The sequence below is a fragment of the Loxodonta africana genome, chromosome 15 (assembly GCF_030014295.1).
Source record: "Loxodonta africana isolate mLoxAfr1 chromosome 15, mLoxAfr1.hap2, whole genome shotgun sequence".
NCBI classification, from domain to species: domain Eukaryota; kingdom Metazoa; phylum Chordata; class Mammalia; order Proboscidea; family Elephantidae; genus Loxodonta; species Loxodonta africana.
The window spans coordinates 2,691,775-2,718,972 of record NC_087356.1 but is presented as its reverse complement, the minus strand read 5'-3'; the positions used below and the strand labels follow the sequence as shown (position 1 = coordinate 2,718,972).

The following is a 27,198-nucleotide window of genomic DNA, read 5'->3' as shown; positions in this document are numbered from 1 at the left end:
ATGGAAGACAGCTTCCTGGCCAACTGACTGGAAGAGATCCATATTTATGCCTATTCCCAAGAAAGGTGATCCAACTGAATGTGGAAATTACAGAACAATATCATTAACATCACACACAAGCAAAGTTTTGCTGAACATCATTCAGAAATGGCTGCAGCAGTATATTGACAGGGAACTGCCAGAAATTCAGGCTGGATTCAGAAGAGGACATGGAACCAGGGATATCATTGCTGATGTCAGGCAGATCCTGGCTGAAAGCAGAGAATACCAGAAGGATGTTTACCTAGGTTTCATTGATTATGTAAAGGCATTTGACTGTGTGGATCATAACAAATTATGGATAACATTGCAAAGAATAGGAATTCCAGAACACTTAATTGTGCTTATGAGCAAACTTTACATAGATGAAGAGGCAGTTGTTCGAACAGAACAAGGGGATGCTGATTGGTTTAAAGTCAGGAAAGGTGTGAGTCAGGGTTGTATTCTTTCACCATACCTATTCAATCTGTATGCTGAGCAAATAATCCAAGAAGCTGGACTATATGAAGAAGAATGGGGCATCAGGATTGGAGGAAGACTCATTAACAACCTGCGTTATGCAGATGACACAGCCTTGCTTGCTGAAAGTGAAGAGGACTTGAAGCACTTAGTAATGAAGATCAAAGACCACAGCCTTCAGTATGGATTACACCTCAACATAAAGAAAACAAAAATCCTCACAATTGGACCAATGAGCAACATCATGATAAATGGAGAAAAGATTAAAGTTGTCAAGGATTTCATTTTCCTTGGATCCACAATCAACAGCCATGGAAGCAGCAGTCAAGAAATCAAAAGACTCATTGCACTGGGTAAATCTGCTGCAAAGGACCTCCTTAAAGTGTTGAAGAGCAAAGATGTCACCTTGAAGACTAAGATGTGCCTGACCCAAGCCATGGTATTTTCAATTGCATCATAGGAATGTGAAAGCTGGACAATGAATAAGGAAGACTGAAGAAGAATTGATGCCTTTGAATTGTGGTGTTGGACTGCCAGAAGAAGGAATAAATCTGTCTTGGAAGAAGTACAACCAGAATGCTCCTTAGAAGCAAGGATGGTGAGACTGCGTCTTACATACTTGGACATGTTGTCGGGAGAGATCAGTCTCTGGAGAAGGACGTCATGCTTGGCAAAGTACAGGGTCAGTGGAAAAGAGGAAGACCCTCTACGAGGTGGATTGACACAGTGGCTGCAACAATGGGCTCCAGCATAACAACAATTGTAAGGATGGCACAGGACTGGGCAGTGTTTCATTCTGTTGCGCGTGGGGTCGCTATGAGTCAGAACCGACTCAACGGCACTTAAAAACAACAATATATAACCCATTGTGCCATCCAGGTACTCCTAGGTATGTGTGTGTGTGTGTATGTATGTGTGTATATATACATATAACTCATCGTGCAATCTGGGTACTCCTAGATGTGTATGTGTGTGTGTATAAAACCCACTGTGCCATCCAGGTGCTCCTATGTGTGTGTGTGTGTATGAATGTATGTGTGTGTATATACGTATATAAAATCCATTGTGCCATCTGAGTACTACTAGATGTGTGTGTGTGTGCACGTGTGTGTATAAAACCCATTGCCATGGAGTTGATTCTCATAATGATCCTATAGGACAGAGTGGAACTGCCCCATAGGATTTCCAAAGAGCAGCTGGTGGATTCGAACTGCTGACCTTTTGGTTGGCAGCCAGACGCTTAACGACTGCACCACCAGGGCTCCATGTGTATATGTATGTGCATATAAACAAAGATGCTAATTTGCTAATCTCTGAAATTTCAGTTTTGTTGTTTCCTTATGTTTTCACTTTCTTGTCATGAACATTTTACTGCTTTACATAATAAGTGATGACTGCTCTAAACCAAAGGAAAAGGTCCTCAGCAGGGGTCCGCAGGTGGAGGGGCGGTCTCTGCATGTACCCTGCTCCCTGCAGGAGCGCCTGGCCTTGATGTCTGTCTGTCCTCCCTCCTCGAAGATGGCTGCACTGCCTCAGTCTTCCTTGCTCCTCCTCTCTCACAGGCAGCTTCGAAGCCAGCTCAGCCTCGTGGTCATTGCCCAGATGCTGGGCCAACAAGAGACATTCCCTCTCTGGCAAGAGAAGACCCAGGTGAGTCTTGGCCATCAACGGGGCCGGCACATACCTGTGAGTGGGCGAACAGCTCACCCCACGGCCTGCGCACTCCTGGTGCCTTTCCCAAAGCTTAGGAGCCTGGGACCAGGAGAGCTAGGCTGTTTGGTTTGTTACTCACAGTCCTCCGTTCAGCAAATACTTCTGCATGCTGGCCTCTGAGCATGCCGCAGCGAGCTGGGAGCATTGGTTACTTTTCTATAACTAGAAAAACGATAAAAGTGAAGGAAAAAAACTTATTAAGTTGAAGTGTACTCTCCTGGTGTCCCTTCTGCCCTAGGGTTAGGCATTCTTTAGGCGGCAAGAGTGTTGGAGTTTGGTCTCCCTTCCCCATTCCTCCCTCCAAGAAGCTCCAACTACCTTGCAGCTGAGAGAACGTCACTTCGGTGGCCCAGAGGCAGCGTGGGTCACTGCCAGCCCAGGATGAATGTCAGGGAGATTGAGAATGCTTTCAACGCATTGTCCTCGAGTCGATTCTGAGTCATAGTGACCCTACAGGACAGAGTAGAACTGCCCCGTAAGGTTTCCAAGGAGCGCCTGGTCCAACTGCCAACTTTTTGGTTAGCAGCCAAGCTCTTAACCACTACACCACCAAGACTCAGAGATTGCTGTCACCTTCCCCGATACCTTCTGGGGTCTCAGAAGAGCTGCCAGGTAAAACTGAACACTGAGGCCCAGCGACATCAGAGGGGCAAGGCACTCCAGGGTACAAGGTTGTGCGTGTCTCGCTACTGCTTGGAGCCTGTGATCCCCCTCTGCCTGGGCTGCGGAGGGTTCCAGGGGAGAGGAGGACGTAGACTGGCTGAGCCTGAGATCCTGATTGTGACTACATGGAACAGGGAGAGAGCTCAGAAAGGTGAGCAGATTGGCTGGGTGTCAGCATGGGTTCAGCCTGCCCTTTGCCCTGGCTGCCCCATTGTCCTTGAATGCTTTCCCCCTAGGACTTACGGTGGCTGGAGCTTCTTGTCATTCAGATTCCAGCTGAAATGTCACCTCCTCAAGGAGGCCCCTCCTGACCTAGCAGCCCAAAGTGTCTATCTCCCGTCACTATCATCCTATTTTAAATTTTCCGTGGCTTCCACCGTCTGGTATTTTCTTGTTTGTTCAGTGTCTGTGTTCTCCACTCCAGCCCACCCCCCAGTAGAACACAAGCTCTTTAAGAGCAGGGACCCCGTCTTTTCTGTTCACTGCTGCCCCTGGCACCTAGCACATCTGTGGGGTGAATGAACACCAAGGGTGAGTTGTCGGGTTGCCCAGGGGAGAATGTACCCCAAGCCAACCAAGGGACAGGCAGAGGCCTTGGAGGGGCCAGTGAGGAACTATCCTGTACAAGGGTCACATGATGGAGAGCTTCTCAGCCATGAAGAGAGACCAGGAGTAGGGGCAGAGGAGGGGAGGGGCTGGAGACATGCAGAGAGGGGAGAAGACAGGCAGACTAGTGGGCAGCCGGTGTAACAGAAAGGCAGCCTGAGAGAGATTGTTAGCCAGAGGCAGGGACCCAGCCCAGCAGAGAGCAAAGCCCAGTGGCAGCAGCGTGGAGGGCAGAGGCCAGAGTCTCAGTAAGGAAAAAGGAGGGTGGGAAGCACGGGGTGGGTGGGGGTAACTCAGTGACTGGAAAGACAAGATGGCTCAGAGCGTCAGGGTCAGCTCAAGGTCTGGGGTTTTGATTTTTTCTGGGCCAGAGCCTGTGTGTAGGGGAGTTTGAGGGGCCGTGTTCCTGGTGGAGGCCACACAGGGGCAAGGGGAAGGACCACAGAGGAAGAACTGGGATGCTTGGGCCTGGAGAGGGAGCTGACAGGAAGGCGAGTAGTCTACCAGAGAGCTGACTGCAGAGGCTCTCAGCTGCCCCAAAGGAAGTGTGAAGGGCACTGCTGGGCACATGCTTGGGTGGAAGCCTGGGCACGACTGCACAGCCAGGCAGCGGGAAACAGGCCCACCCCTGCCTTTGTGATCCCCACCTCCAGGGCTTTTCCAGGACACACGCATCCATCTCTGCCTGTGGGTCTGCTTCTCCGTCCAATTGTCCGTTAGACATTCACTGAGTACCTCCTCTGTGCCAGGTCGGGAGCTCAGCGCTGGGAACAGCTGTGAGGGGGCACCATTCACAGGGGAGACAGAGCCAAAGTGACCCTCAGAAGAGAGGGTGTGGGGAGTGAGCCAAGGGCTGAGGAAAGCAGCCACCAACTTCCCACCTGAGGGCAGAGAAGTGCCTGCTAGGGAGGGTGAGCAGGTACTTGTACAGCACAGAGAGGCTTTCCAGGCGGAGGATGCGGGATGTGAGAAGTCCTCAGGGACACGTGGCAGTGAGAGTGAGGAAGGACTGGAATGGGCCTGCCCCAGGCCTTCAGGAGGCCTTTCCAAAGCACCCCTCCCCCTACCCCCTCAGGAGGCCTTCCTTGCCTGGAGCCTGGTTGTCCCACAGCCTCCTCACAGGTGTCTGGCTCCAGCCACTCCCCTTTCCAGTCTGTCCTGTTGGGTGGATCTCTCCTGACACACCTTCAAAGGGCCTGCCCTCACCCCCACAGCCACCCACATAAGTCCACAGGCTCCCTTTCCCAGCTTCTCCTCAACACGACCCACCCCAGCCCTGCCTGCTTTTCTGGGCCCTCCTCCCAGGCCAGAGCCCACCCCTCCCTCTGCACAAAGCTTTGACCCTGGGAGCCCCCATTAGTGAGAGCTGATAGTCCGCGTAGCTCAGACTCTGGCTGCTGTGCTGGGAATAGACTGTGGGTGGCGGGAGGAAGTTGGGAGGCCAGCTAGGAGGCCATTGCAGTAATCCTGGTGAGAGACATGGCGGTCTGGCCTGGGGAGCTGGCAGAGCAGGTGCTGAGAAGTAGACAGATTGTAGATGGACTTCCCAAGCACAGCCAGCAGAATGTGAACAGTGAGAGGAGGAGGCAAGAAGCATGCAGGGTCTGTGGGGATGCCCATTACTGAGCCAGGAAGGATGCAGGTGGAGGAGGCTCGGGGCGGGGAGCGGAGTCAGGAGCTGGTTTCTGGACACACTTATCCCAGCCCACCTCTTGCAACACAGCAAACCTCATGTCAGACCATGTCTTCCAGTTTGGGGTTTGGAAAACTTGGGCCCCAGATGGCCTATATCAAGGAGGATAACGCTTTGCATCTGCTAGGGAAAGGTTAACTGCGGTCCTGACCTGCTGTTCATTCATTTGTTCCTTCATTCATTCAGTCGACAGATATTTATTAAACGTATACCATGTGCCAGGCACTGTGCCAGGCTCTGAGGATAAAGCAAAACTGCCCTCCTGGTGTTTACATTCCAGTGAGGGAAGGAGGACACACATGATAAACAAGGAAATTACACAGCATGTTAGAAGACAATAAATGCTATGGAGGAAGAACAAGGAGTGGAGCTGGGTGAGGGGCCTGGCACGTATGGGGTGGTGTGAGCTGCGGGGGTAGAGAGGGCGCTGGGGCTGCCCCCCTGAGAAGGTGGGACTGCAGCAAAGATGGCGGAAGGAGAGTATCTGGTCAGAAGACCCAGTCAGGGCCAGGGCTGCAGGGAGCGGCAGCAGGTCACCGTGGCTGGGGTGGGGGGTGCCAGGGCACAGTGGGAGAGGAACGTTCCCGGAGCTAAAACGGCCGGACCACCCAGGGCCTCGCTGACAGGAGACTTTTGCCTTCTCCCCTGGGTGAACAGGCGCTCTGCCGGCGTCAGGCCGGGAATGGGCCTGCTGAGTGGACATGCCTCGCTGGAATCAGTGTCTTCCTCTTGTCAGCAGAGCTGAGCAGCTCAGAGGCTGCTGGAGGGCCTCTTTCCCTGGTGATCACTTCCTCAGCGCCTGGGGGCATCTGCCCTCATCAGTGGGCTGAGTCTTTGCTGACACCTCTCTACAGTAGGGTTGGGGAGGGTGCTGGTCAGGCTCCCGTCTCCCTGGGGCCCACAGGCCCCTGATCCCTGAGAGGGTGTGCCTGCGGGGGAGGGGCTGGCTGTGGTCACTCCAAGCGGGAAACAGAAGAAGATAAGCCCTCAGAAGACAGCGGGGCAGATGAGGAGAGGCACCTTGAAGCTGTTGCACGGAGTGAGGGGAGTGCACGGGGGCAAGGCAGGGCGGTTGCTGAGCCCTTTGTGGCCCTGCCCCCAGCTCCCATAGCTGGGCGTCTGAGGCCAGCAGCTGGGGTGAGCCCTGCCCCGGAGGAGGCCTGCTCGGGAGGAACGGGCTGCTGAGCCTGGCTCTCGCACATCTGGGAGCCCTGAACGGGCAGGGCTGTTTTGGAAAGTACTCCCCAGACTTCCGAGGCCAGAGCAAGGCAGGCAGGACTATGGTTCTAGAGACACTGGAGACGGTGCCTCTCTGGCCCAGAACTTTCCTCGTCCCCCTGCCACCTCCTCTCCTTCCCGTCCTAAGGGAGCAGTCACTGGGCTGAGCAGCTCTGGCTCACTTCCAGGAGCCTGATGCCTGGGGCCTGACTTACAGCCCTCAGCCCAGCTGTTGTTGTGAGACCCGGGCTGTCTGAGCCTGCAGCTGGCCACAGTGCTGAGCAGGTGTCTGCGGTGAATCACGGCGAGGAAGCCAGGTGTGCCAGGCAGGGCTGGGCTTCATCAGGCACTCAGGATGGGGGCCTCGGGCAAGCCCCACACCTGCCACATCTAAAGAGAGAGGGGCCTTTGTGAAGGGCCCCTGGTTCTGTGCCTTCACTCCTGCGTCTCCCCCACCCTAGGTTCCCTGTGGCCTGAGAGGAGCCAGGTGCCCAGAGCCTTCCTGTCTCCCCCCCACCCAGCCACGAGTTAACAGGCAGCTGGACAGTCCTTGCAGGGGCTAGACCAAGGCTGTCCCAACCAGGCGTATGGGTGGGCCGGAAGAAGCGGCAGGCTGTAGACATCTGGGTTTGTGCAGGCTACAGTCCCTTCCGAGAGGTCCACGTCCGGTTTGTTCAGAGACGGTGGGCAGTTTCTCCAAAAAAAAAAAAAAGGGGTGGGGGGCCAGTGCAGGTGAAGGAGCTTGTAGATTAAGTGACATACCCACTGTCTTAGCTCTCTAGTGCTGCTATCGCAGGACCACCGCAAGTGGATGGCTCTAACAAAGAGAAATTTATTCTCCCCCAGTTTAGGAAGCTAGAAGCCTGAATTCAGGACGCTGGCTCCAGGGGAAGGCTTTCTCTGTCTCTTAGCTCTGGGGAAGGTCCTCGTTTCTTCAGCTTCTGTTTCCTGGTTTCTTGGAGATCTCCGTGTGGCTTGGCATCAGTTTTCCCACATCTCTGTTTGCTTCATCTGCTCATTTTACATCTTGTAAGAAATTGATTCAAAACACACTTTACGCTAATTCTGGCCATTAACATAGCAAAGACAACCCATTCCCAAGTGGGATTAGGACCACAGGCATAGAGTTTAGGATTTACAACACATTTTTGGAGACACAATTCAATCCGTAACATCTACCAAATGTGGTGCGTGGACCTTGTGGGGAGAACCCTCGTTCGAACAAACCACCTGTAGAAAGGTATTTTTGAGACAGTCAGAAAAGTGAACGCAGGTGTTAGGTGTTGATAAAGAATTGGTAATTTTGTTGGGTGTGATAATGGTATTTCAGTTGTATGGGGAGAGGGGAATCCTTATCCTTTTCTGTTAGAAGCACTTCAGGGGTGAAATGTTACGATGTTTGCATTTGCTTTAAAACACTCTGGAGAGAAGTTGGGGGGAGGGAGGGCTGGTGAAGGGGGGAGGAGAAGCGACGAAACGGGAAAGGTGGAACGATGGGGGCTTAGTTCCCTCTTCTTGCGTGTTTGTTTAAAATCCCCACAATAAGACATTAAATGAAGAGGTCGGGGTGGGAAGGAGAGTGGGCCCGCAGATGTGGGACCGCAGCCTGGGGTGGGAAGGGTCTTGCCCAGTGGCAGGGGAGACCCTGTCACCAGGCCTCTGTTTGTCCGTTTACTCCAGGAAGTGAACTAAGCCTCCAGCCAAAGGGGCACATCATAGCTCACCTCTCAAGGGAGTGCCAGGCACCGTGCACGCCCGTGTGTGTGTGTGTGTGTGTGTGTGTCTGTATTTGTGTCTGTGTCTGTGTGAATGTGTGTGTGTGTGTTGTATGTGTGCGAGTGTGTGTGTGCGTTGTGTGAGGTGTGCGAGTGTGTGTGTGTGAGTGACCCTCCTGTCCTGGCGAGAAGGTGCCCCACTCGGCTCGGCTGCATCCTTCACTGAGAACATTCAGGCTCCCACAGGCTGATAGCTTCCTCCAGGTCACAGCTCTTAAGGGCAAGGTGGCTCTGGGTCTTGGAAGCCGGAGATCTGGCTGCAAAGCCTGCACTCTGACCTGAGTCCCCGGGTGCCCTGAGTGCTGGCTGCCGCCCTCTGTGAGTGACGGCTCCCTCCTCCTTCCCAGCTGTCTTCACTCAGCCAGCTCCTGAGCCTCATGAGGCCATCATCCCTCAGGCAGTACTTGAGCGCCAGCTCTGGGACCTCGCCACCCTGCCAGGAGCAACAGCCAAGGGCCGGTGCCGAGCTTGACCACAAGGTGAGCACATCCCGCCTCCACAGGGCACCCAGCGAGTAGCGGAGGAGAGCAGACACACACACCTCACAGGCACACAGGTCCTGACTGCTGCCAGTCCTCCAAACTGCCCCAGGGCCACGCGAGGCAGATACCAACAGGCCATCTCCCCACTGTGGCAAGGAGGTGTTCATTATCTCCCACAGCCTGTAATTAGCACCCATGCCCACACCCTCACAGCAGCACCGTGGGTGCTGGGTGCACAGGCCTGCTGGTTGAATGTGCGCCTGACCCTGCTGGTGTGTTTCACACATCGTTTACCACTGGCTGTAGCCCTGTTTGCTTGGGCTTCTTTCTCGGTTAGTCCGTAGCACAGTTCAGAGAGGATGCAGGAGCTGGACGCAGGTGTGGGTGTGGGATGGGTGCTTGAAGGAAGGGGAAGGGCCTGCCTCCACGTGAGATGCACGTTTTCCTAGGGTGGAGCTGGGTCTGACTGCCCTGTTTCTCTGTCATGGTTGTCACTGAGGCCAAGTCCTTGGCCTTTCCCCAGCTCTTCCTAATTGACTTCCCAGGCACTGCCCAGTGTTCCTGAAAGCCACGCTTTGGTGGGAGGGAGTCAGGAGCAGCGAGACGCCTGGAGGTTGTGGGGTTTGGAATGGTGTGGTCCGTGGGTTCCTGGGGTGACAGAGCAGGGATGGCGGCCTGGGGGCCTCAGAGTGGGAATCCCAAGCCTGGATCCCTGGGAGTTTTCCTATCCCTGGGGACTGGGGATGAAGACTGGAGATAAGGACCTTCCTAATTTAGGAAGCTCACAGAGGGTAAGTGTGGATGGTCTGGAAGTGTGACCTTTGGGCACCCTTGCGCAGATCAGATAAACGAATTAATTACTTAATGAACACAAATGAGCCGCCAAGAAGATAAGACGGTCCCCAGGTGTGTGCTCCTCTCTGGAACACGGAGGGAAGGGTATCTCTCAGCTGTGCCTGATATTAGTGCGTTTATAGGCTCCTGCCTTCCAGAGGAGGCCAAGCTGTCTGCCTGCTCCCTTCTCCTTTGCCAGGCATTTCCCAGGAAACCAGAGTCAGTTATGAAGGCCAACTCTGGTGCGTCCAGGCCTCTAGAAAGGAGGGTAGGGGTCAGCCCCTGGGGGGTGTGGCTAAGGGAAGCCAAGGCTGCTGGTCTGTCTGAACAGGGCACAGGTCAGCAGGCCTTGACCTGGGGAGGGGAGAAGGAAGAAGAAGGGGCGTGGTGGGAGAGAAAAGAAGAGGTTCATGCCTGGCCAAGTGTGACCTCCAGGCACCTTGGGGCCCCACCTGTGACCTCACCTGGCAGGGTGTTGTTACTACCAAGCCAGACGTCATTCATTTCAGTGCTCATCTGGTGGCAGAGGACATCTGTTCAACGCCCTGGGAAAAGAGGGGGATAAGTGGGCTGAGGGTATCTTTTTTTTAATAATTTTTATTGTGCTTCAAGTGAAAGTTTCAAATCAAGTCAGTCTCTCACACAAAAACCCATATACACCTTGCTACACACTCCAATTGGAGTAATTGACTCTCCCCCTAATGAGACAGCCCGCTCTCTCCCTCCACTCTCTCTTTTCGTGTCCATTTCGCCATCTTCTACCCCCCTCCACCCTCTCGTCTCCCCTCCAGGCAGGAGATGCGTTTCTTTCATTTTTAAACTGTTTTCATGCACATGAAGGAGGCCATGCAAAGCCTCCCCTGTTCAGCTGCCGTATAATGGCCTGTTTGGCATGGAAACACCGGGGTACCTCATGTCTTGGCTGTTGCTGTTCCTGGCTGCTACCGAGTTGGCCCCTGACTCGTGGGGACCCCATGCACAACACAGCAGAAAGCTGCCCAGCCCCGTGCCACCCTGTGCTCAGCTGCGGCTCAGACCATGGTGACCCAGCGGGTTTTCACTGCCTGATTTTTAGAAGTAGGTCGCCAGGCCTTTCTTCCTAGTTTGTGAAGCTCCTCTGGAACCCGTTCAGCGTTGCAAGAACCCACAAGCCTCCACTGACAGACAGGTGGTGGCTGCGCTTGAGGTGTGTTGGCTGGGAATCGAACCGGGGTCTCCTGCATGGAAGGCGAGAATTCTATCACTGAACCGCCCAGAGCATTTAACAGGGACAAGTGAGGCAGAGCGCCTTAGCTGCACCCTGGACCAGTAGCAGAGCAAGGGACAGGGCACTGCCCCTGGGGAGCAGGGAGGGCCTGGGAGGAGAGCTGGTGGGGTGCATGGGTGGTCTGCACAAAAGTAGTCAGGGGCCTGAGAAGCTAGAAATGGGGCGTGTTTTCCCCTTGGGCTGGGTTCTGCTCTGGCAGGGAGCGCTTGGTGTACAAGCACGGGCTCCCTACACCCCAGCCCCCTCCCACCTCAGCGGGGGACTCCTCGTTAGGCCTGAGCATGTTTCATCTTCAAAGGCGATCCGGCTACTCACCAGCCAAAAAGAGAGGCCGGCGTCATCTGCCCTGTTTTACAGGGTGCAGTGGTCTGGGATGCTGCCGGCCTTTCATCCCAAGAGCTCAGTCTCTTGACTTCTTTCTCCTCGAGGTACAGCGGGGAAACTGAGGCCAGAGTGAGGTCAGCCTGAGGTGGCCCAACGTGGAGGAAAGGGCACCTTTTCTACGGCTTGGGACTGCTGTACTGGGCCACCTGCCTTGTGACACGCGCCCATCCCCCAGGCCCTGCTCACTCCTGTCTGGGAGATTTCCGGCTCAGCTTGAGGCTGTGGGGTCACAGCCCTCCTCCAGTCCTGCACAGCCAGTAAACACTTCTGCCAGGCTCCTCTCCTCCTTGTCTTCCCATCTCTTCACTCCCCTGGGAAGCTCCCAGCCTTCCACCCCCTTTCCTCGGCTCCACCCAGGCTAGGGTTGCTGCTCCTCAGTACCCAGAATAGGACTTTCTCTCTCACTGATCCTGTGCCTTCCCAGTCCTCTGTTTACCTGTCTGTAAACCTCCAGCCAGACTGTGGGCTCAGACTCGGTCTCTCAGCTTTGCATTTTATGTTTGGCACTTGATGACTGTTGAATGAATGAACACATGAGTGAATGAATGAGTTCAATTTTACTCCCTCTCTGGGAGTCCTTGGGTAAAGCAGTTAAGCACTCCAGACCGAAAGGTTGTCAGTTCGAACCCACCCAGAGGTTCCTTGGAAGACCGGCCTGGCACTCACAAGCCTTGAAAACGCTCTGGAGCATTCTTTTTCCACACATGGGGTCGCCATGAGCCAGAATTGACTCGAAGGCAGCTAACAACAACAGCAGCTTTCTTCCACCCTGATGGGGCCTTCCACTCTCCTGCCCAGTCCAGAAATCTCCCCCGTGTCCAACCAATCCTTGTTGGGCTGAGGCCTTAAGGGTGTGTGGCCTGGGTTTCTCCAGTCGGGTGCCCAGAGTACAGAGAGGTTACCTGGATATAAGAAGACCGATCACAGCGCATTGTTTGTAATTATAAGCTAGGGAGATCCCTTCCTGGGAAAGCTAACCACCAAGTACTTTAACAAAAGAAGCAGCAATGCCCTGCTACAGCTGGGCAGGTGGAGGTGGGGGGCTCCTGGGCCTGACTGTCCCAGCAAAGCCACCTAGCAAATCACTGCAGAATTCTGTGGAATTTAAGAACCCTGCTTCCTAGGGAGGGTTCCTGCTGTTTAGAATACTTTTAGCATCTTAAAGTGCTCTTGAATAAAGAGAATGTTGGATGAGCCCCATGGTGGTGGTTGTGCTTGCCAGGTTTGAGCTGGGCTCTCAGAGAAGAGAAAACATCGAGGTCAGAGTGAGCTCTGGATGTCTCTTACAGCCCAGGGAGGGGCAGGTGCCCTTTTTGGCTGAGAGAGGTGGGAGAGGATGTTTTAATACTGAAGGAAGTCCGAGAGATAACCTCCAAGTGCTTCCCTTTGGTCTGTGCAGGAGACCAGCACCACCTTCCCAGGACTCGGTTTGTGGCCTCTGTTCTCCGCCTGCCCCCCTACCGCGCCCCCCATTGAGGCAAACATTGCAACACTTGGTTCCACATATCCGTCTCCCCAGAGCCACCAGCTCAGCCCTCCAACCCAGAACCAGGCTTTTCCTGGGGCGTTTTGTTTTCCTTTAGCTAAGATTTTGCTCAGTTATGTTCTATCCAACCTCAGGGAGCCCCTGGTTGGTGCAAATGGTTAACGTGCTTGGTGGCCAGTGAGTTTGGAGTCCGTTCAAAGAAGCTTGGGAGGAAAGACCTGGCTTTCTGCTTGTGAAAAGTCAGCCGTTGAAAGCCCTATGGAGATAGCTCTACTCTGACATACATATAGGGGGTCGCCGCGAATTGGAATCAACTCAACGGCAACCAAGACCGAGACTGGATCCAGTCTCCAAGTCAGTCCATTCCCTTTTATCAGTATTATTGATGTTTTGTTCTTGTTAAACCTGTCGTTCTGAATTTTGTCCTTTATCTTATGTTCTAGCTGTTTTCTACTTTGCACTGTCTTCTGCCTTATGCTGTGTTAATAGGGTTTTCTTTGTTCTGTTTTTTTTGTCCCCTCTCCCTCCTTCCCCAGAGGGATTTGGAAACTATAACCCAAAAAAAAGAAAAAAAAATCCACACCCACTGCCGTCAAGTCAATTCTGACTCATAGTGACCCTGGTAGGACAGAGTAGAGCTGCCCCATAGGGTTTCCAAGGAGTGCCTGGTGATTTGAACTGCCATCCTTTTGGTTAGCAGCCATAGCTCTTAACCAACGGTGCCACCAGGGCTCCTTGGAAAGTACAGAGAACCATAATCTTTATGGTGGAACCTAAACCAAAAAAAAAAAAAAAAAAAGTGGGTTTTTGTTTAGCTTTTCCCTAGCTTGGTTAAATTTGGGAACTTTGAGGAGGTTGATGGTCTCCCACAATGTGGAAAGAAAACTAAGGGAGAAAGCCCTGGAGTTGGGGCAGAATTGAGGTGCCGGGAGCCTGGCTCCTATCTCCCCCGCCTGCTGCCCGTCATAACCAGACAAGCATGCTGATGGGACACACTGGCTGCGGGTCAGCGAGGGTCTCAACCTCTGTGAGAGCTCACTTGTTCCACCTGGGCTCCAGCTGCAGGCAGCCGATGAGTCCAGGCCAGACGGCTGTCCAGTGGCTGCAGACAGCCTCTCCTCAGTGCACACCGTGTCTTGGCCCCTGGTCTCTGCACTCCCATGGCTTGGAGATGGCTCGTTTACTGGAGGAGAAGCCGTCTTTGTAAAGAGTTGATTTTATGGGGAGCAGCACGTGCTCCTATGTTTGGGTGGTGCTCTGGTGTAAAACCCGCACATGAGGCTGCTAAGCTCACCCCAGGTGTCTTTGCACGTTTTGTTCACAGCGCGTGGGTCTGCCGTGTGTTTGTGTGCGAGCGCTCACATGCATCCCCTGGGTGTCTTTGTGGTGTGCCCCTGTGTGTTCATAGAGCCGGCAGACTAGTTTTACTGCTTTTCCCCTGCTGTGGCTGTCTTGTCGCTGTGCTTGTTGGGTGGCCCTGCCAAGAGCACTGTTCAGTGACTGGGGTGTGGTTTGGATGGGTTGTGGGGAGAGGCAGGTCTCTCCCTGGGAGCTGGGCAGGGAGGGTGTTGCCGTCCGTGGTGGCTGGGCGCTTGCCTTTGCCCCCTCTCCTTAGCACACTCAACACCCTCACCAGCAACGGAACGGGTTTCCCTCGGATTTGGCTCATGCAGAGCCTTCCCTTGGCCTGTGGCACCCAGAAAGCTGTGTGGAACCAGCCCCTCCTGGCCCCCACTCTGCCTCCCCCCGAACATGCCTGTTTCTGTACGTCAGGGCTTGGGACCTCGGTAAGGCCAAGGTTAGAAGGACTGGCTTTGAGGAACTGAAAATAACTATTCAGGACTCCTGGGTTCCTCCCCTGACAGATCTGGCTAGTCTGTGGTTGGTCGGCCCCTCCTCACTTCCTCTAAAGCTGAGGATCACCAGGCGTCTTCTGAAACAAACCTCAAAGAGGTCGCCTCTGGGAAGATGACCTAAGGGGAGAGGAGAGAGAGATCTCTGAACTGGCCTCACATCACACCCACAGGAGCAGCTGGTGAGCCTCCTCGGAGCCAGAACTTGTGAGGAGTCGAAGGCTAAGCAGGGCCCAGGGCACTGTTGTTTGGGTCCCAGGAATTCTGGCTTCTTTGTGAGTGTAGGAGCAGGGGCTGAAGTGACAGAGTAAAGACGGGAGGACAGGCCTTGGATTCTTCAGGCAGCTTTTGTTCAAACCCAGCCCACCTGAAGGGTCCAGCCTCTGGGCCTGCTCTCTGCCCTGCTGCAGCCCAGGCCTCCCCCAGGGGTTAGTCCTTATGGACTCACTCAGTATGTCTGACTTAGCCCTGGACCTCAATCTCTTTGTCGTTCCAGTCCTCCCAGATAACTCTCTGGATTTGTCTTCCTCCCATTCTTATTAGGTGCCATCGAGTCCATTTTGACTCATCGTGACCCCATGTACAACGGAATGAAACACTGCCTGGTCTTGTGCCATCCTCAAAATCGTTATACTTGAGCCCATTGTTGCAGCCACTGTGTCAATCCATCTCATTGAGGGTCTTCCTCTTTTTCACTGACCCTGCACCTTGCCAGTCATGTTGTCTTTCTCCAGGGACTGGTCGCTCCTGATCATTTGCCCAAGGTATGTGAGACGAAGACTTCCTATCCTCGCTTCTAGGGAGCATTCTGGCTGTACTTCTTCCACGACAGATCTGTTCGTTTTTCTAGCGGTCTGCGGTGAAATCCTTATTCCCTAGCCCCTGGATCCCAGACCTCTGTCAGCTGGCCTTGCTTTAGTGAATCACACTTCAGCCTTCCTTCCGTTCCGAGCCAGCTGTTGTTGCTGCTGTTGTTAGTTGCTGTCCAGTCGATTCTGACTCATGACCATCCCATGTGTGCAGAGTAGAACTGCCTCGTAGGGTTTTCAAGGCTGTGACCTTTCGGAAGCAAATTGCCAAGCCTGTCTTGACAGGTGCCTCTGGGTGGGTTCGAATGGCCAGCCTTGCGGCCAGTAGTCAAGTGCTTAAGCATTTGTGCCACAGGGACCCCTCCAGGCCAGCCAGTCTCCTGGTTCACCTTCACAGAAGCCCTCCACCCCCATGTCCATGTCTGTGCCTCCTCCCTGGCCCCCACCTTTCTGATCACCTCCACTTCAGGGCCTGGCCCAGCCTTTGCCCGGCCCTCTTCCTGGCAGTTCCTAGCCTGTCTCCCCCCCGTCCCCGAATTCTTACGGTCATGGCAACCTGTACTGTCAATCCTTGGCTTGTGCACAGGTTGTTTCACGCGCCTGAACAGAGTCACCTTTGAGGGCTGGGTCCAGAGTCTTAGCTGGACCCCATTCCCCATGACCCCCATTGAAATGCCTCCCTTACCCCCAGCTCTGCCCACCCTGCCTCTTCTCCTTTCAGGCCTGAGCCAGCCCAGAGTGTGGGGAGAGGAACAGTCCCTTCCAAGTGAGGCATCTGAGCACCTTGAGCATCCGCTCCCAGCTGTACACCTGAGGGGGACCAGGAGCAAGTGTGTAAAGTCTCTCAGGCACTGTCCTCGGTCTTGAGGAACAGTTGCCAGGCAGACCATGGCCTTTTCAAGTGCTTTTGTGCTCACTGTCTTTTCTGTCCCTGCGGCCTGTACCTGTCCAGATTCTCAGTGACAGAATCACAAACCCTAACCCTAAAATGTCCGGGGGCAGCTCGTCAGGCCCTGCTGCATCCAGAGGCCGAACAGTGTCGTGAAACCTCAGTTTTGCTCTCTTCACCTGTCCGCTCTGCCTTTTGGCACTGTTCACAGGCAGGCTGTCCCCTCATGGTGATAAGAAACTCCAGGTTTACATCCTACCCTCAGCAGCCCTAGCCAAGGGGACAGCAAGAGCTGCTGTCCTAGAGTTCTAACCAAAGTCCCAGAGTTGAGTCTCATTGGCTTGGCTTGGGTCACGTGCCCATCTCTAAGCCAATCACATCGCCAGGCTGGCATGCAGTGATTGGCCAGCCAGGGTCATGTGTCGTCCCCAGGAGTTAGGGCTGGAGTCACCACAGTGGAACAGTTTGAGCTAAGTGTGGAGGATGGAGGCTGGGACACTTGTACAAAGGAAGGGAATGGGTCCTGGGTACGCAGAAACCTCACATGCTCACAGCACCACCTTTCTTCAGCCGCTGGCAGTGGTCCCGCACTCTGATACCTGTGGGAATTATAAGGAGGGCAGTGCTTCCCAGGCTCCAGCTGTGCCAACACATTAGGAGAGAATTTAGTGAGTGAGAAAGATAAGAGGGAGGAAGCCCTTGCTTTTGAGGAAAGGCTGTTGTGAGGCCTCGCAGCCCTGGAGGGTGTCTGCCTTACAGCCTGGCTGGCCTTCAGCTGCCCCCCCACGTGGCACTGAGCGTGCACCCTCGCGCACTGATGCCCCTGTGCCCACGTAGACGTTGGTTGTCACAGGTGCACCAGGTAAGGACCTGTACCTCTCTGGGCCGCTGGCAGAGAGGTTTTCCTCTGGCTGGGTTTTCAGTCCAGACCCTCCTGGGGTCAGGGTTTCTAGTCTTAGCTGTTGGAGCAGGAGGAGCCAGCCAGTCCCTCCCTGCCGGTTGCTCCCCTCACCCACCACAGCAGGAAGGGAGAGAACGAGGGTGGGTTGGGCACAGGCTCTCCAGCAAGGTTTGCCTGTGACCCTTTACAAACAGGAGTGTGCCAGACACTCTGAGAGAACTTCCCTGCGGTGGGTGGTGGGTCCGCAGAAGCAAAAGCCCTCAACCTCCCCTGCCTTTGTCCCAGCTCCATCTCCTCCCCACCCAGCCCCACTCTGCCCTGGCCTCCCAGTCCCCTACCTGTCCCCAGTACCAGGAGCAGGGGCCAGAGCGCCCAGGGTCCAACCCCAAGTCCCCACAGAGTCCGACAGAGAACTCCACTCTAAGGGGCTCTTTAAATCCTCTCACTCTGGGGAGGGAGAAGCGCAGGGAAGGGCCTGTATCCTGAGGAGATTAGGTCGTAGGTGCATGTGGACCCCTCCTCAGCAGAGACACCTACCTCTCTGCCAGCTGGAGCCTCCCTGATAGCAACTTTTCCATGCAGCTGAGCCGGAAGTCCTATTCCTGCCAGATACTGCCAGCCTGTTTCCCATCACCCTAAATTGGCCTCCTCCCTGCACCATGTTTAGGGATTCCCCCCCCACCCCCCGCCCCGCCCCGTGCCCAGCCCGGCACTTTCAGTCACAGCTGGGTGTCCTGCCCTGTAAACCCCAAGCTGAGTCTGGCAGGCCCCGTCTGTGATGTCCACTCTCTGGCCTCTGTCCTGTGCCTTCAGGGACCCTGGGCCAGGAAGAAATACGCGTCACCTGCCTCATGTCCTAGTGGTCGTGTGTCCTCATTATTTCCCATTCACCGGGACTCACGCCTGATGATCTGTCCTGGTCAGAGTCACTTCTGACATCCACTTTCCTTTGGGACTAGCATTTTGGACGCAGCCCTCTGCTTGCTTCTTTAGTACAAAGAAGGGTCCCTGGGGCACAGGAATGGCATGAGGAGGGTCCCTGGGGCACAGGAATAGCATGGTGAACGGGTAGGCCATGCAGTTTGCTCAGAGAGGCAGAGAAGGAGTGGCATCCTAGAGAAGGCAGGTGGACCCAGGACGGGTCCAGATCAGGGTGGAACCCTGAAATGCATCGCCTTTTATCTTGTGTCCTGGCTGACACAGCAGCCAGAAGGGCTCTGGTGCTCTCACCAGGCATAGGCTCCTGGCCTGGGGCCTGCAGATAGCCCTACTTCGGGATTACTCATTATTATTGTTGTTGTTTGCCCAACCTGTGATGGAGTACCTTGACCATGCCCTTGGGGTGCAGGCTGAAAAGGACATGCCCCATCACCCTGGGTGAAGGTTCTCTGCTCCTTCCTCTCCTGTCTCTGCAAGACCTGTGGGCCCTTACTCTTTAGCTAGGAGAGCCCTGCTGGGTGACCTTGGCCGGCTTTAGGAATTCTGGTCTGCAGTGGCCTGAGGAAGACCAGCTCAGCTTCAGGCTTTCCCAGACTAGCTTAGCTCTGGAGCCCCTTGCAGCACATGTCTGCATCTAAGTGTCCCCGAGGGAACAGGCCCCCTGAGAGGACCCATGAGTGGCCATGACAGGACGAGGACAGAATTCTCCTGGGAGTTGAGAGTCAGTCTAAGCTGGCCTTCTGGGCGGCGCTGAGTTTATTCCAGCCAGGTTGTGGGTGAACGCGTGATCTCCAGGCCGGCCACCACCCAGAGCCACGTGAGCATGGGGTCCAGGCACCAAAGGCATTCAGGGTCAGCTTTGTGTGAGATGATTCAGTCTCAGTCCTCCCCAGCAGGTGTCCTGGGTCGGTCCTGTTTCTTCCCCTCCACAGCAGCTGCCCCGCCAGAGCCTGGCTGGGCCCATCCCCACAGCATCCTTACGCCAACCCAACTGCAAGCTCTGCCATCCCCACCCTGCCTGGCAGCCTCCAGGTTTGGGAGAGTGGATTCTTGGTCATGACCTGAGGTGGGAGAACCCATAAAATTCTAGCCAGAGCAAATGGCTTCCTGGGAGAGGCCTCCCTCCTCCTCCTGTCCTTCCTTTTTTATCACAAAAAGCCCAGGCTACAGCCAGCGCCCTTGGCATTGGATGTAGGGGAATTTCTCAGTGATGAAGCCCCTGGGAAGAGTACACCCTTTCTCCCTTTTGTCTCATGGCAAAAGTGTTGCAAATGGATCCCACTAGACCCAGAAGACTTGGCTGGTGGTTCCTGGGGTCAGAACCAGCTGAACCAGAACAGGGAGATACTGACCTTCCCCCTCCCCATCCCTTTGGGTGACAAGTTCAGTAGGGTGTCTCTTATCTCTCGCCTTCCTTGTCCTTCCCCAGGGGCCCGGCGGGGAGCCTGGAATAGGGTATGCTGTGCACAGCTTCTCAGAAGGGCCAGCCCTGCCAGAACGTCTGGGGAGAGTCCCAGAGATGGAAGCTGCGGGTCGCTGGCAGCGGCCACAGGGCATGGTTCCATTTTGTCAGTATTGGGTTCAGGCATGTCCCGTTCCTCGCCCTCAGACTCTGCCTCTCCCCCGAGTTGTTGACTGAAGTTTCCCAGGTCCCGTTTTCCATCGGGGGCTTCCCAGCCTCACTTGCACGCCTCCCAGCTGAGGGAAGCTGGGCGGTGCTGGCTGTGCTTTCAGAGCAGATCCTGAGCCCTGGGAAAGCTTAGCCCCCTCCTGTCCCGTCCTGTCCCGAGTCCTCTGCACTGCCCCTTCTCCCAGCCTGAGCCGCCCTGGGAGACTTGAAGCGGCCTCGGCTTGTGGAAGTACAGCCCTGCATTTCCCACGGACCAGGGGTCCATGGTGTGGACGTGCATCAGCCCTGTCTCTTCTGCTTGGCCTCCCTGCCCTGAGCCTTGAAAGGGAAGACCAAGCAGGGTGTCTGTGTGGTACCAGCCGGGACAGGAACGGGCTTGCTGAGTTCAGGAATTGGTCACAGCAGGACTAGAGCAGGAAGTGCAGCTTGCACCTGGCAGTTTACCTCCTGGAGCTACAGCTACCGGGAACAGCCCCCTGGCTCTCCCGAGCCGGCCTCTGGGATTTTCCAAGGAAGGAGCAATTCTGCCTTCACCTCTGCTAATTTTTTGCTTTTCTAACCTTGACAAAAGGAGTTCTGGTGGCTCAGTGGTTAAGAGCTCAGTTGCTAAACTAAAGGTCAGCAGTTCAAATCCACCAGCTGCTCCTTGGAGACCCTATGGTGCAGTTCTACTCTGTCCTATATAGGGTTGCTATAAGTCAGAATCGACTCAGCGGCAATGGGTTTGTTGTTTTTTTTAAATCTTCACAGAAACAGGTCAGGGGAGAGGATTTTGGGGGGAGTTGGGGATTCCGATGAATCCACCCATCCGCCTGGTACGACTGTCCCCCTCAGTCAGGACAGGGGTCACATCCTCCCTGACCTCTCGTCACCTCCAGGACAGCAGGTCTCAGGGAAGGGAGGACAGTGGTTTGTGTGGACACATTCTATTCTATGCCAATAGCGAAGCCTCTCTTCAGAAGTCGCGCTGGGTCCCCAGCTGCCGACCTGGCTTCGACCCAGCCCCCGGTCTGCCACAGACAGAGCCATTAATGCCTAAAATTGAATCAGAGTCTCCCTAAAGGTCCCCCTTACTGAGGCCCCAACTCCAGGAATCACCCACAAATGTGTTGGAAAAGGTACAACCTTTCTTCCAAGCAGCGGGCAGATTTTTTTTTTTTCCTTTTGGAAAGACAACTTATAAACTACACTAACAGGGCTTTTGTTCATGACTACAATTTTCTTCTCACTACCCCCTGCCCCCCCCAAAAATAAAACATGCTCAGAATAGTTTTCCTGGGATTTTCCCTCCAGAGTCAATGCTGGGAATCACTATAAGAACGAGGTTGTGAAACCCGCATGCACGCAGACAGCCTTTTCTCTGTAAATCCCCAGAGCGGGCAGCTCAGGGCCCTGCACAGGGTAAACGTGCTGACAGATTTGCCCCTAGGGTACTCTTCCAGGGCAGCCCTCAAATCCTAAAGCACCCCCTCGCCAGGCCTCCCACTCCTCCTAGGCAAACAAGTTCTGTAGGCAGGGAGAGAGGGATGCCAGCAACCTCCCTACACTGACTGGCTTTGGTACCAATCCCAGGATGGCTCCTGTGAAGAGACCCTTTGAGCCCCTGGCTTTGTGCACCTCACACACAGCCTCTGAAATGCAAAGACCACCACCTCTGAGCCTCCAGGGCCACACAGCCACCGTCCCTTCTGCTGAGTGTTTACAAGTGAAAGTTGTAAGAGGTGCTGGGTGTCTGTCTCCTGGGGCCCATTCCAGGTTCAAGCCTTGCCGGGCTTTGCACCCCTTTCTCTTCCTCCTGGGTCTTCACACCAGCCCTCTGCAGATTGGCCCCAGGTGACTTTCACAGCCGTCCCCCTGCTCCAGCCCAACAACCCCCTTGCCCTTGGACATTTTCTTTGGCATGCCTGCTGCATCTTACCACCAATCAACTTGTTCAAAGAAGGGCCTTGGTCTTGAGTACTCTGTCTCTTTGGGGTAACCACAGCTTGGTCATACTATCCCCTCACCATGTCCCCACCCCAACTCAGGCTGCTGATTGTCATTGGCAGTGTCACCTTAAACATTAAAAAAAGAAAAAAAACTTTAATTGTATTCTGGTTGTATAAGTAAAACACACACATTGTAGAGAAACAATCTTAAAAAGCAGAAAGGCGAAGGATGTCCTGTGATACCTACTTCCCAGGAGAGCTGCTTTCTTACTCTGGTGCAGTCTGTCCTACCAATGTGACCACATTCAGTCACCTGTTTCCCTCAACGCCCCCACATCCTCCCCCACAACGCAGCCTCCCTGCTGGACTGCCTTAAGGGGCCCAGACTGCCCTCTGTCCCGGCTTTGTGCTGTCAGCCCTGTCTCCAAGGTGCCCCCACCCTTAACTCCTGCTCTGGCCCATCCAGCCACCTGCCCGTCCCCAGACATGCCTGCCACTGTTCTGTTTTCTTGCATCAACCATTGGGATCCGTCTTGTGTTGTGATCTGCCTCACCCTCCCCTTCACCCTCACAGGACCAACTTTGCCTCAAATCCTCCTGTTCCTTGAGGCCTGTTCTACTCTCTCCTCTAGGGTCGCTATGAGGCAAAATCACTCGACGGCAACAGGTTTGGTTTGTTTGGGTTTTTTTTGAGTTTAGTAAAGGATCCCTGTGACCCAGTGGTTAAAGTGCTCAGCTGCTAACCGAGAGGTCGGCTGTTGGAACCCACGAGACGCTCCATGGGAAAAAGATGTGGCAGTCTGGTTCCATAAAGCTTTACAGCGTTAGAAACCCAGTGGGGGCAGCTCTACTGTGTCCTATAGGGTCACTATGAGTCGGAATCGACTGGACAGCAGTGAGTTTTTAGCTTAGTCACTTCCTCCCTAAAGCCTCCTCAGCTATACTCCCCCTACCACCACCACCAAAGCTAGTGGGCCCTTTCTCCTTTTGGTCCACAGGAAGCTAAGATTCAGTGTGTTATCCAAGTAATTGCCTTCTTAAAGCATCCTGTCTTCCTCTGATGCCTGAGTATGAGGGACTGTGTCTTCATCATGGTGCCTGGTCCACCTAGGCTCTCCATACAGACCTGTTGAGTGTCTGAATGAGCACCTATAATTCTTACCTGTGGAAGTGCAGTGAAGTCCCAGCACAAGCTTGAGCCTGTGTTATGAGAAGGGGACTGCAAAGATCGGAGTGAGTCGTTAAGCCTGTGGACCCTCCCCAAAGCAAGGCCAGGCTGAGGGGATGGGGAGTCCAGGGGAGCCCTGGAGCAGAATCCCCGGGGAGAGCAGGAGCAGCCTGTTAGCACACCGGCCTGGCCAGGTCACTGAGCTTTGGAGACCTGGCCAGTGGAGTAGGGGCTGCAGACGGGTTAGACCTTCCCAACCTCAGTCAGCACTCCCTTGGGGCACATCCTGGCGGGCTCTCCCCTCCGTGTCTTCTCTGTGCTGTTGTGTGCAGTGCCACCCAATGTGGTCAGCCTGTGGAGTCAGGCCATCTATGGGCCTGAGCTGTTGTGTTGAGTAGCAGGCTGCATCCCAGGCAGAGCAGGTGGTACTGGTGGGGAGGCCCAGGTGGCCTCCGTCCTCAGGGCTTTGCACTGTGGTATTTGGGTTCAAGAAGGCAGCTCTTCTCTGTAGTGCCAAGCTGGGTACCCTCAAACGGCTCAGCCTCCTGGGTCTCCATAAAGAGGCTTCTGCCGTTTCTGGGGTACCACCTGCCTCAGAGCAGGGGAAGGCAGTGGGGAACGTTTTGGGGCTGGTTCTGAGCTCAGGCCCCATTATCACCAACGTTGGGCCCTGTTGGCGGTCTCTGGAGCCTGTCTCTCCTATCCCAGCTCAGCCTCAGAGCTGGTTATCTGCCACGGGCACAATTGTAGGGTGGTTTTCTGCTACCCTCCCTATCTTAGAGGTAAGGAGTATGACAAGGCAGCAGGAACCTCTGAATGGGGGAGGGGAGCGTGCACTGACACCCTCACATCAGGTACCCCATCTCTCTTTGGGACACTCCATGTACCTCATTTTCTCCATACAGTGGGAGTTGTGTGCTGTGGAGTCAATTACGATTCATAGTGATCCTATACGAGAGAGTAGAACTGTCTCCATAGGGTTTCCTAGGCTGTAATCTTTATGGGAGCAGATCACCAGGTCTTTTCTCCTGCAGAGTGGCTGGTGGGTTCAAACCTTGGACCTTTTGGTTAGCAACTAAGCGCTTAACCATCATGCCACCAGGGTTCCTTATACAGTAAGAGGGTGTTCTGTGAATGAACGGATAACAACAGAGCCCAGGGATACCCTGGGATCACACCATTCTCTGATCAGGTGAAGGTGGCCCGTGTCCTGTTTTCGCCCCTGTCCCGTGGGCATGAGCGAGTAGCTAGGGAGGGTGTATAACTGCTCAATCCAAAACACCTGCCATCTGTTTCCCTCTGTCCACCCACCTTATGTCAGCGTGACTGGACTGCCCAGAGCGGGTTGTGCATACGTCTCTGCAGGTAGAGTCCTGCTGAGGGGCTGTGGACTCTGGGAGACGTGCGTTCAGGGCCCACGGTCCCACACAGGGGGCTCCTCTTTCAAGTCACACAAAGGATCCACACGGGCTAGCAGCTCCCAGTCGCAGTGGCCACAGCTGTGTGCGACACACGGAACAGAGACTGTGCAGAGGCTCAGAGTGGACGGACTCCTCTCCCCAGTGGGCCTTCTCTTGGGGAGGCCCAGGGCTAGGAGCTAGTGTGGGTTTTGGATGGCAGAGAGGTCTTTGGATGGAAAAGAGGTGGTCATTCACTCATCAGAGGGGTGGGGGATTCACACCACTGAGCTGGGGGGCTCGTAGCCCCACGTACCCAGGCCCTCCTTGAAGGTGGCTCCCAGGGAACTGTTACTGGAAGCCCAGTGGTGGAGTGAGCCCCAGGCCTGAGAGCGAGGACTCTGGAGGTGAAGGAGAAGATGGCTCTGCTGTGGCAGACTTAGAGAAGCCTCCCCCACTGTATTCCCTCCCCAGGCCTGCTACCTGTGCCACAGCCTGCTGACACTGGCCGGGGTGGTGGTCAGCGCCCAGGACATCACCCCAGACCAGTGGGTGAGTCTCCCAGAGACTGGTGTGGGGGGAGGTAACCTGCTGTGTCTTCCCCACCAGCAGCATGGGATCAGCCGGGATGGTGCCAAGCCTGCTGTTGGAGCTTCAGAGCGGGAGGCTGAGGAAGAAGTGGGCCAAGGATAGCCAGGGCCTCTCCCTCTTTCCAGGGTCCCACAAGGCGTTCCCAGGGGATACTGACCTGTGCCCCCAGCAATTGCCTTGACCCTCCCCTCCCTTTCCTGCCCAGCCTTCTTGCCGGACTTCTGAGTGGTCACTCAGATACGTGCATTTCTTTCTCTGGCTTTGTCCCCCCTCCACACTTCGGGTGCGGCTGGCTCATGCCACATGCCCCCACGGCCCTGCCTCGCAGGGGGAGCTGCAGCTGCTGGGCGTGCAGTTGGATCGCCACATCAGCACCCATATCCGGGAGAGCCCCCAGGCCATGCACCGGACCAAGCTCAAGGACCTGGCCACCCAGACCTACATCCGCTGGCAGGAGCTGCTGGCCCACTGCCAGCCCCAGGTGGTGCTCCCCCACGTCCCCATGCCTGGGAGGGGAGGGAAGTGGTCAGGCAGGGCTGACCAGAGCCGGCAGCGGGTCCACCCCCACTGCAGCTGCTGAGCTCCTGGCGGGAGAGGGGGCAGTTGGGAGGATGGAGATGCTTGGGGAACCTTCATTTTTCTTATCAAGAATCAAATGCCCAGCATGGGGGTGAGTGAGGGGACGGAGAGGAGCCCACTCTTAAGCAAATGCAGAGAAACTTAGCCCTGGAGAGGGAAGAGCCTGGGCCAGGAGCACCCATTTGTTGTGAGCAGTGCCAGGAAGGGGCACCAGAGCCACCAGCTGTCCACCCTCTGCCCGCTTGTCCTGCAGCCCTGAGGCTGGCCTCTGACTCTGCTACAGAAACTCTCACTCTAGGCTGCCCTGGTCCCACCCCGCTTCTGAGAACAACCTTCACACCCTCAGTATTCTCCACGTCCAAAGCCAAGCCCACTGCCATTGAGTCGGTTCCAACTCATAGCAACCCTATAGGAGAGCGTAGACCTGCCCCATAGGGTTTCCAGGGAGCAGCTGAGCTCTTAACCACTACACCACCAGTATTCCCTAGGTAGCAATAAACCAAAAACTTGTTGCTGTCATCAGTTCCAACCCACAGCTAACATTTATTGAATGCAGACCCTTTTCTGCACAAGCTGTCATAACCCGCACGGCATTGTTATCATCCCCACTTCACAGACAAGGAAGCTGAACAGAGGGGCTGAGAGGCTCAGGAGCTTGCCCTGTTACACAGAAGCAGGGCTCGAAGCCAGTGTGATTGCAGAGCCTGCCTGCTGAACCACAACTCAGCTCCTGATCTGACCCCTGCTCTGGCCTTGGTCCTCCCCGCTAGACCAGCTGGCCTGAGGGAGCTTCCCTCTCTGAGCCCCTGACCCTGGACTGAGGGGACCTGAGTCTGGGGAGAGCCATTTCTTCATCCCGCACCCCAGGGCTTCTCAGCCTTCGGCTTGCCTTCTTCCCCTCCGACCCCTCTCTCCTTGTCCTTCCCCCTGTAACCTCTGACTTGGGACTGACATGTTGACCACAGGCTGTGGCTTGGGTCTCAGATTTCGCAAGTCTGTGAGAAAGCTGAACAAACCTCACCTCAGTCTCCCACCAGCCTCTGGTGGGAAACAGTGTGTTTGTCACGAAAAAGATGGAAAGTGGTCAGTGGCCCAGCACCACCTTTCTTTCCCACTCCGGGGGCCTGAGGGAGTCATGAGCAGCAGGCAACCCCAGCAGAGTGCTCATCTTTCTGTGGTCAAGTGGCCTGTTGACCTAGTGTGTCCGCACATGGGCTGGGAGACCCCGGGGCCTTGCTCACCAGCACCTGGCACAGAGGAGGTCTGTTGATGTTGCTGTTAGCAGCTGTCAGGTTGGCCCCTGACTCACCGTGACCCATGCATAACGGAACAGACCCATCCCTTGCCAGCCCCACAGCCGGATGCGGATCAGGCTGCTGTGATCCAGAGGAGGCCTGCAGTGGAAGGTGGATGGATGCTGGCGAGTCCAGGGAGCCTGAGGACTAAGTGGGTGCACCCGGGGCCCCAGCTCATTGTGGCCTATGTTTCTCTCTTTGCCGCAGGCCCAATATTTCTGCCCCTGGGAAGATATCTAAAGCAGGGTGGAGGCTGGCCCAGGGCTCCTGGCTAGGGCAGGAAATGAACAGGGCCCAGGGCACTAGAGGAAGCAGAAGCCAGAGGCCCACCAGATGCTGACCAGCCTGATGAGGCAAGAGCCTGCCTCCACCACTGCCCCTGGCCCCCACCTGGCAAGGAGCGTGGCCTCTCCAGCCTGACCCACCCCTCAGCTCTCCTTCCCTCCCAGTCATCTCTTTCCCAAGCCCTTTGTCTCCGTAGCTCTGGTTTCCCTGGGCCTCGAGAGCCCGCCTGGGCCTGGGCCCAGGCCCCAATCCTCCCCACCCTCCTTGCTCTTTCTCTGTCACTAATGTGAGGTTTCTTTGTGCATATTAAAGCTT

At 55.1% G+C, this 27,198-nt stretch overlaps 1 protein-coding gene across 1 annotated transcript in view; it reads left to right on the top strand.

The window, feature by feature from the left end:
* The window catches only part of FAM178B (family with sequence similarity 178 member B), a 91,875-nt gene extending 65,037 nt beyond the window's left edge, over positions 1–26,838 (top strand). The window contains exons 8-12 of the mRNA XM_023541120.2: positions 2,061–2,148; positions 8,514–8,645; positions 24,608–24,685; positions 25,053–25,205; positions 26,806–26,838. Coding sequence (XP_023396888.2) covers positions 2,061–2,148; positions 8,514–8,645; positions 24,608–24,685; positions 25,053–25,205; positions 26,806–26,838 — 484 coding nt within the window. The remainder of the gene's footprint in view (positions 1–2,060; positions 2,149–8,513; positions 8,646–24,607; positions 24,686–25,052; positions 25,206–26,805) is intronic.
* The last annotated feature ends 360 nt before the right edge of the window (positions 26,839–27,198 follow it).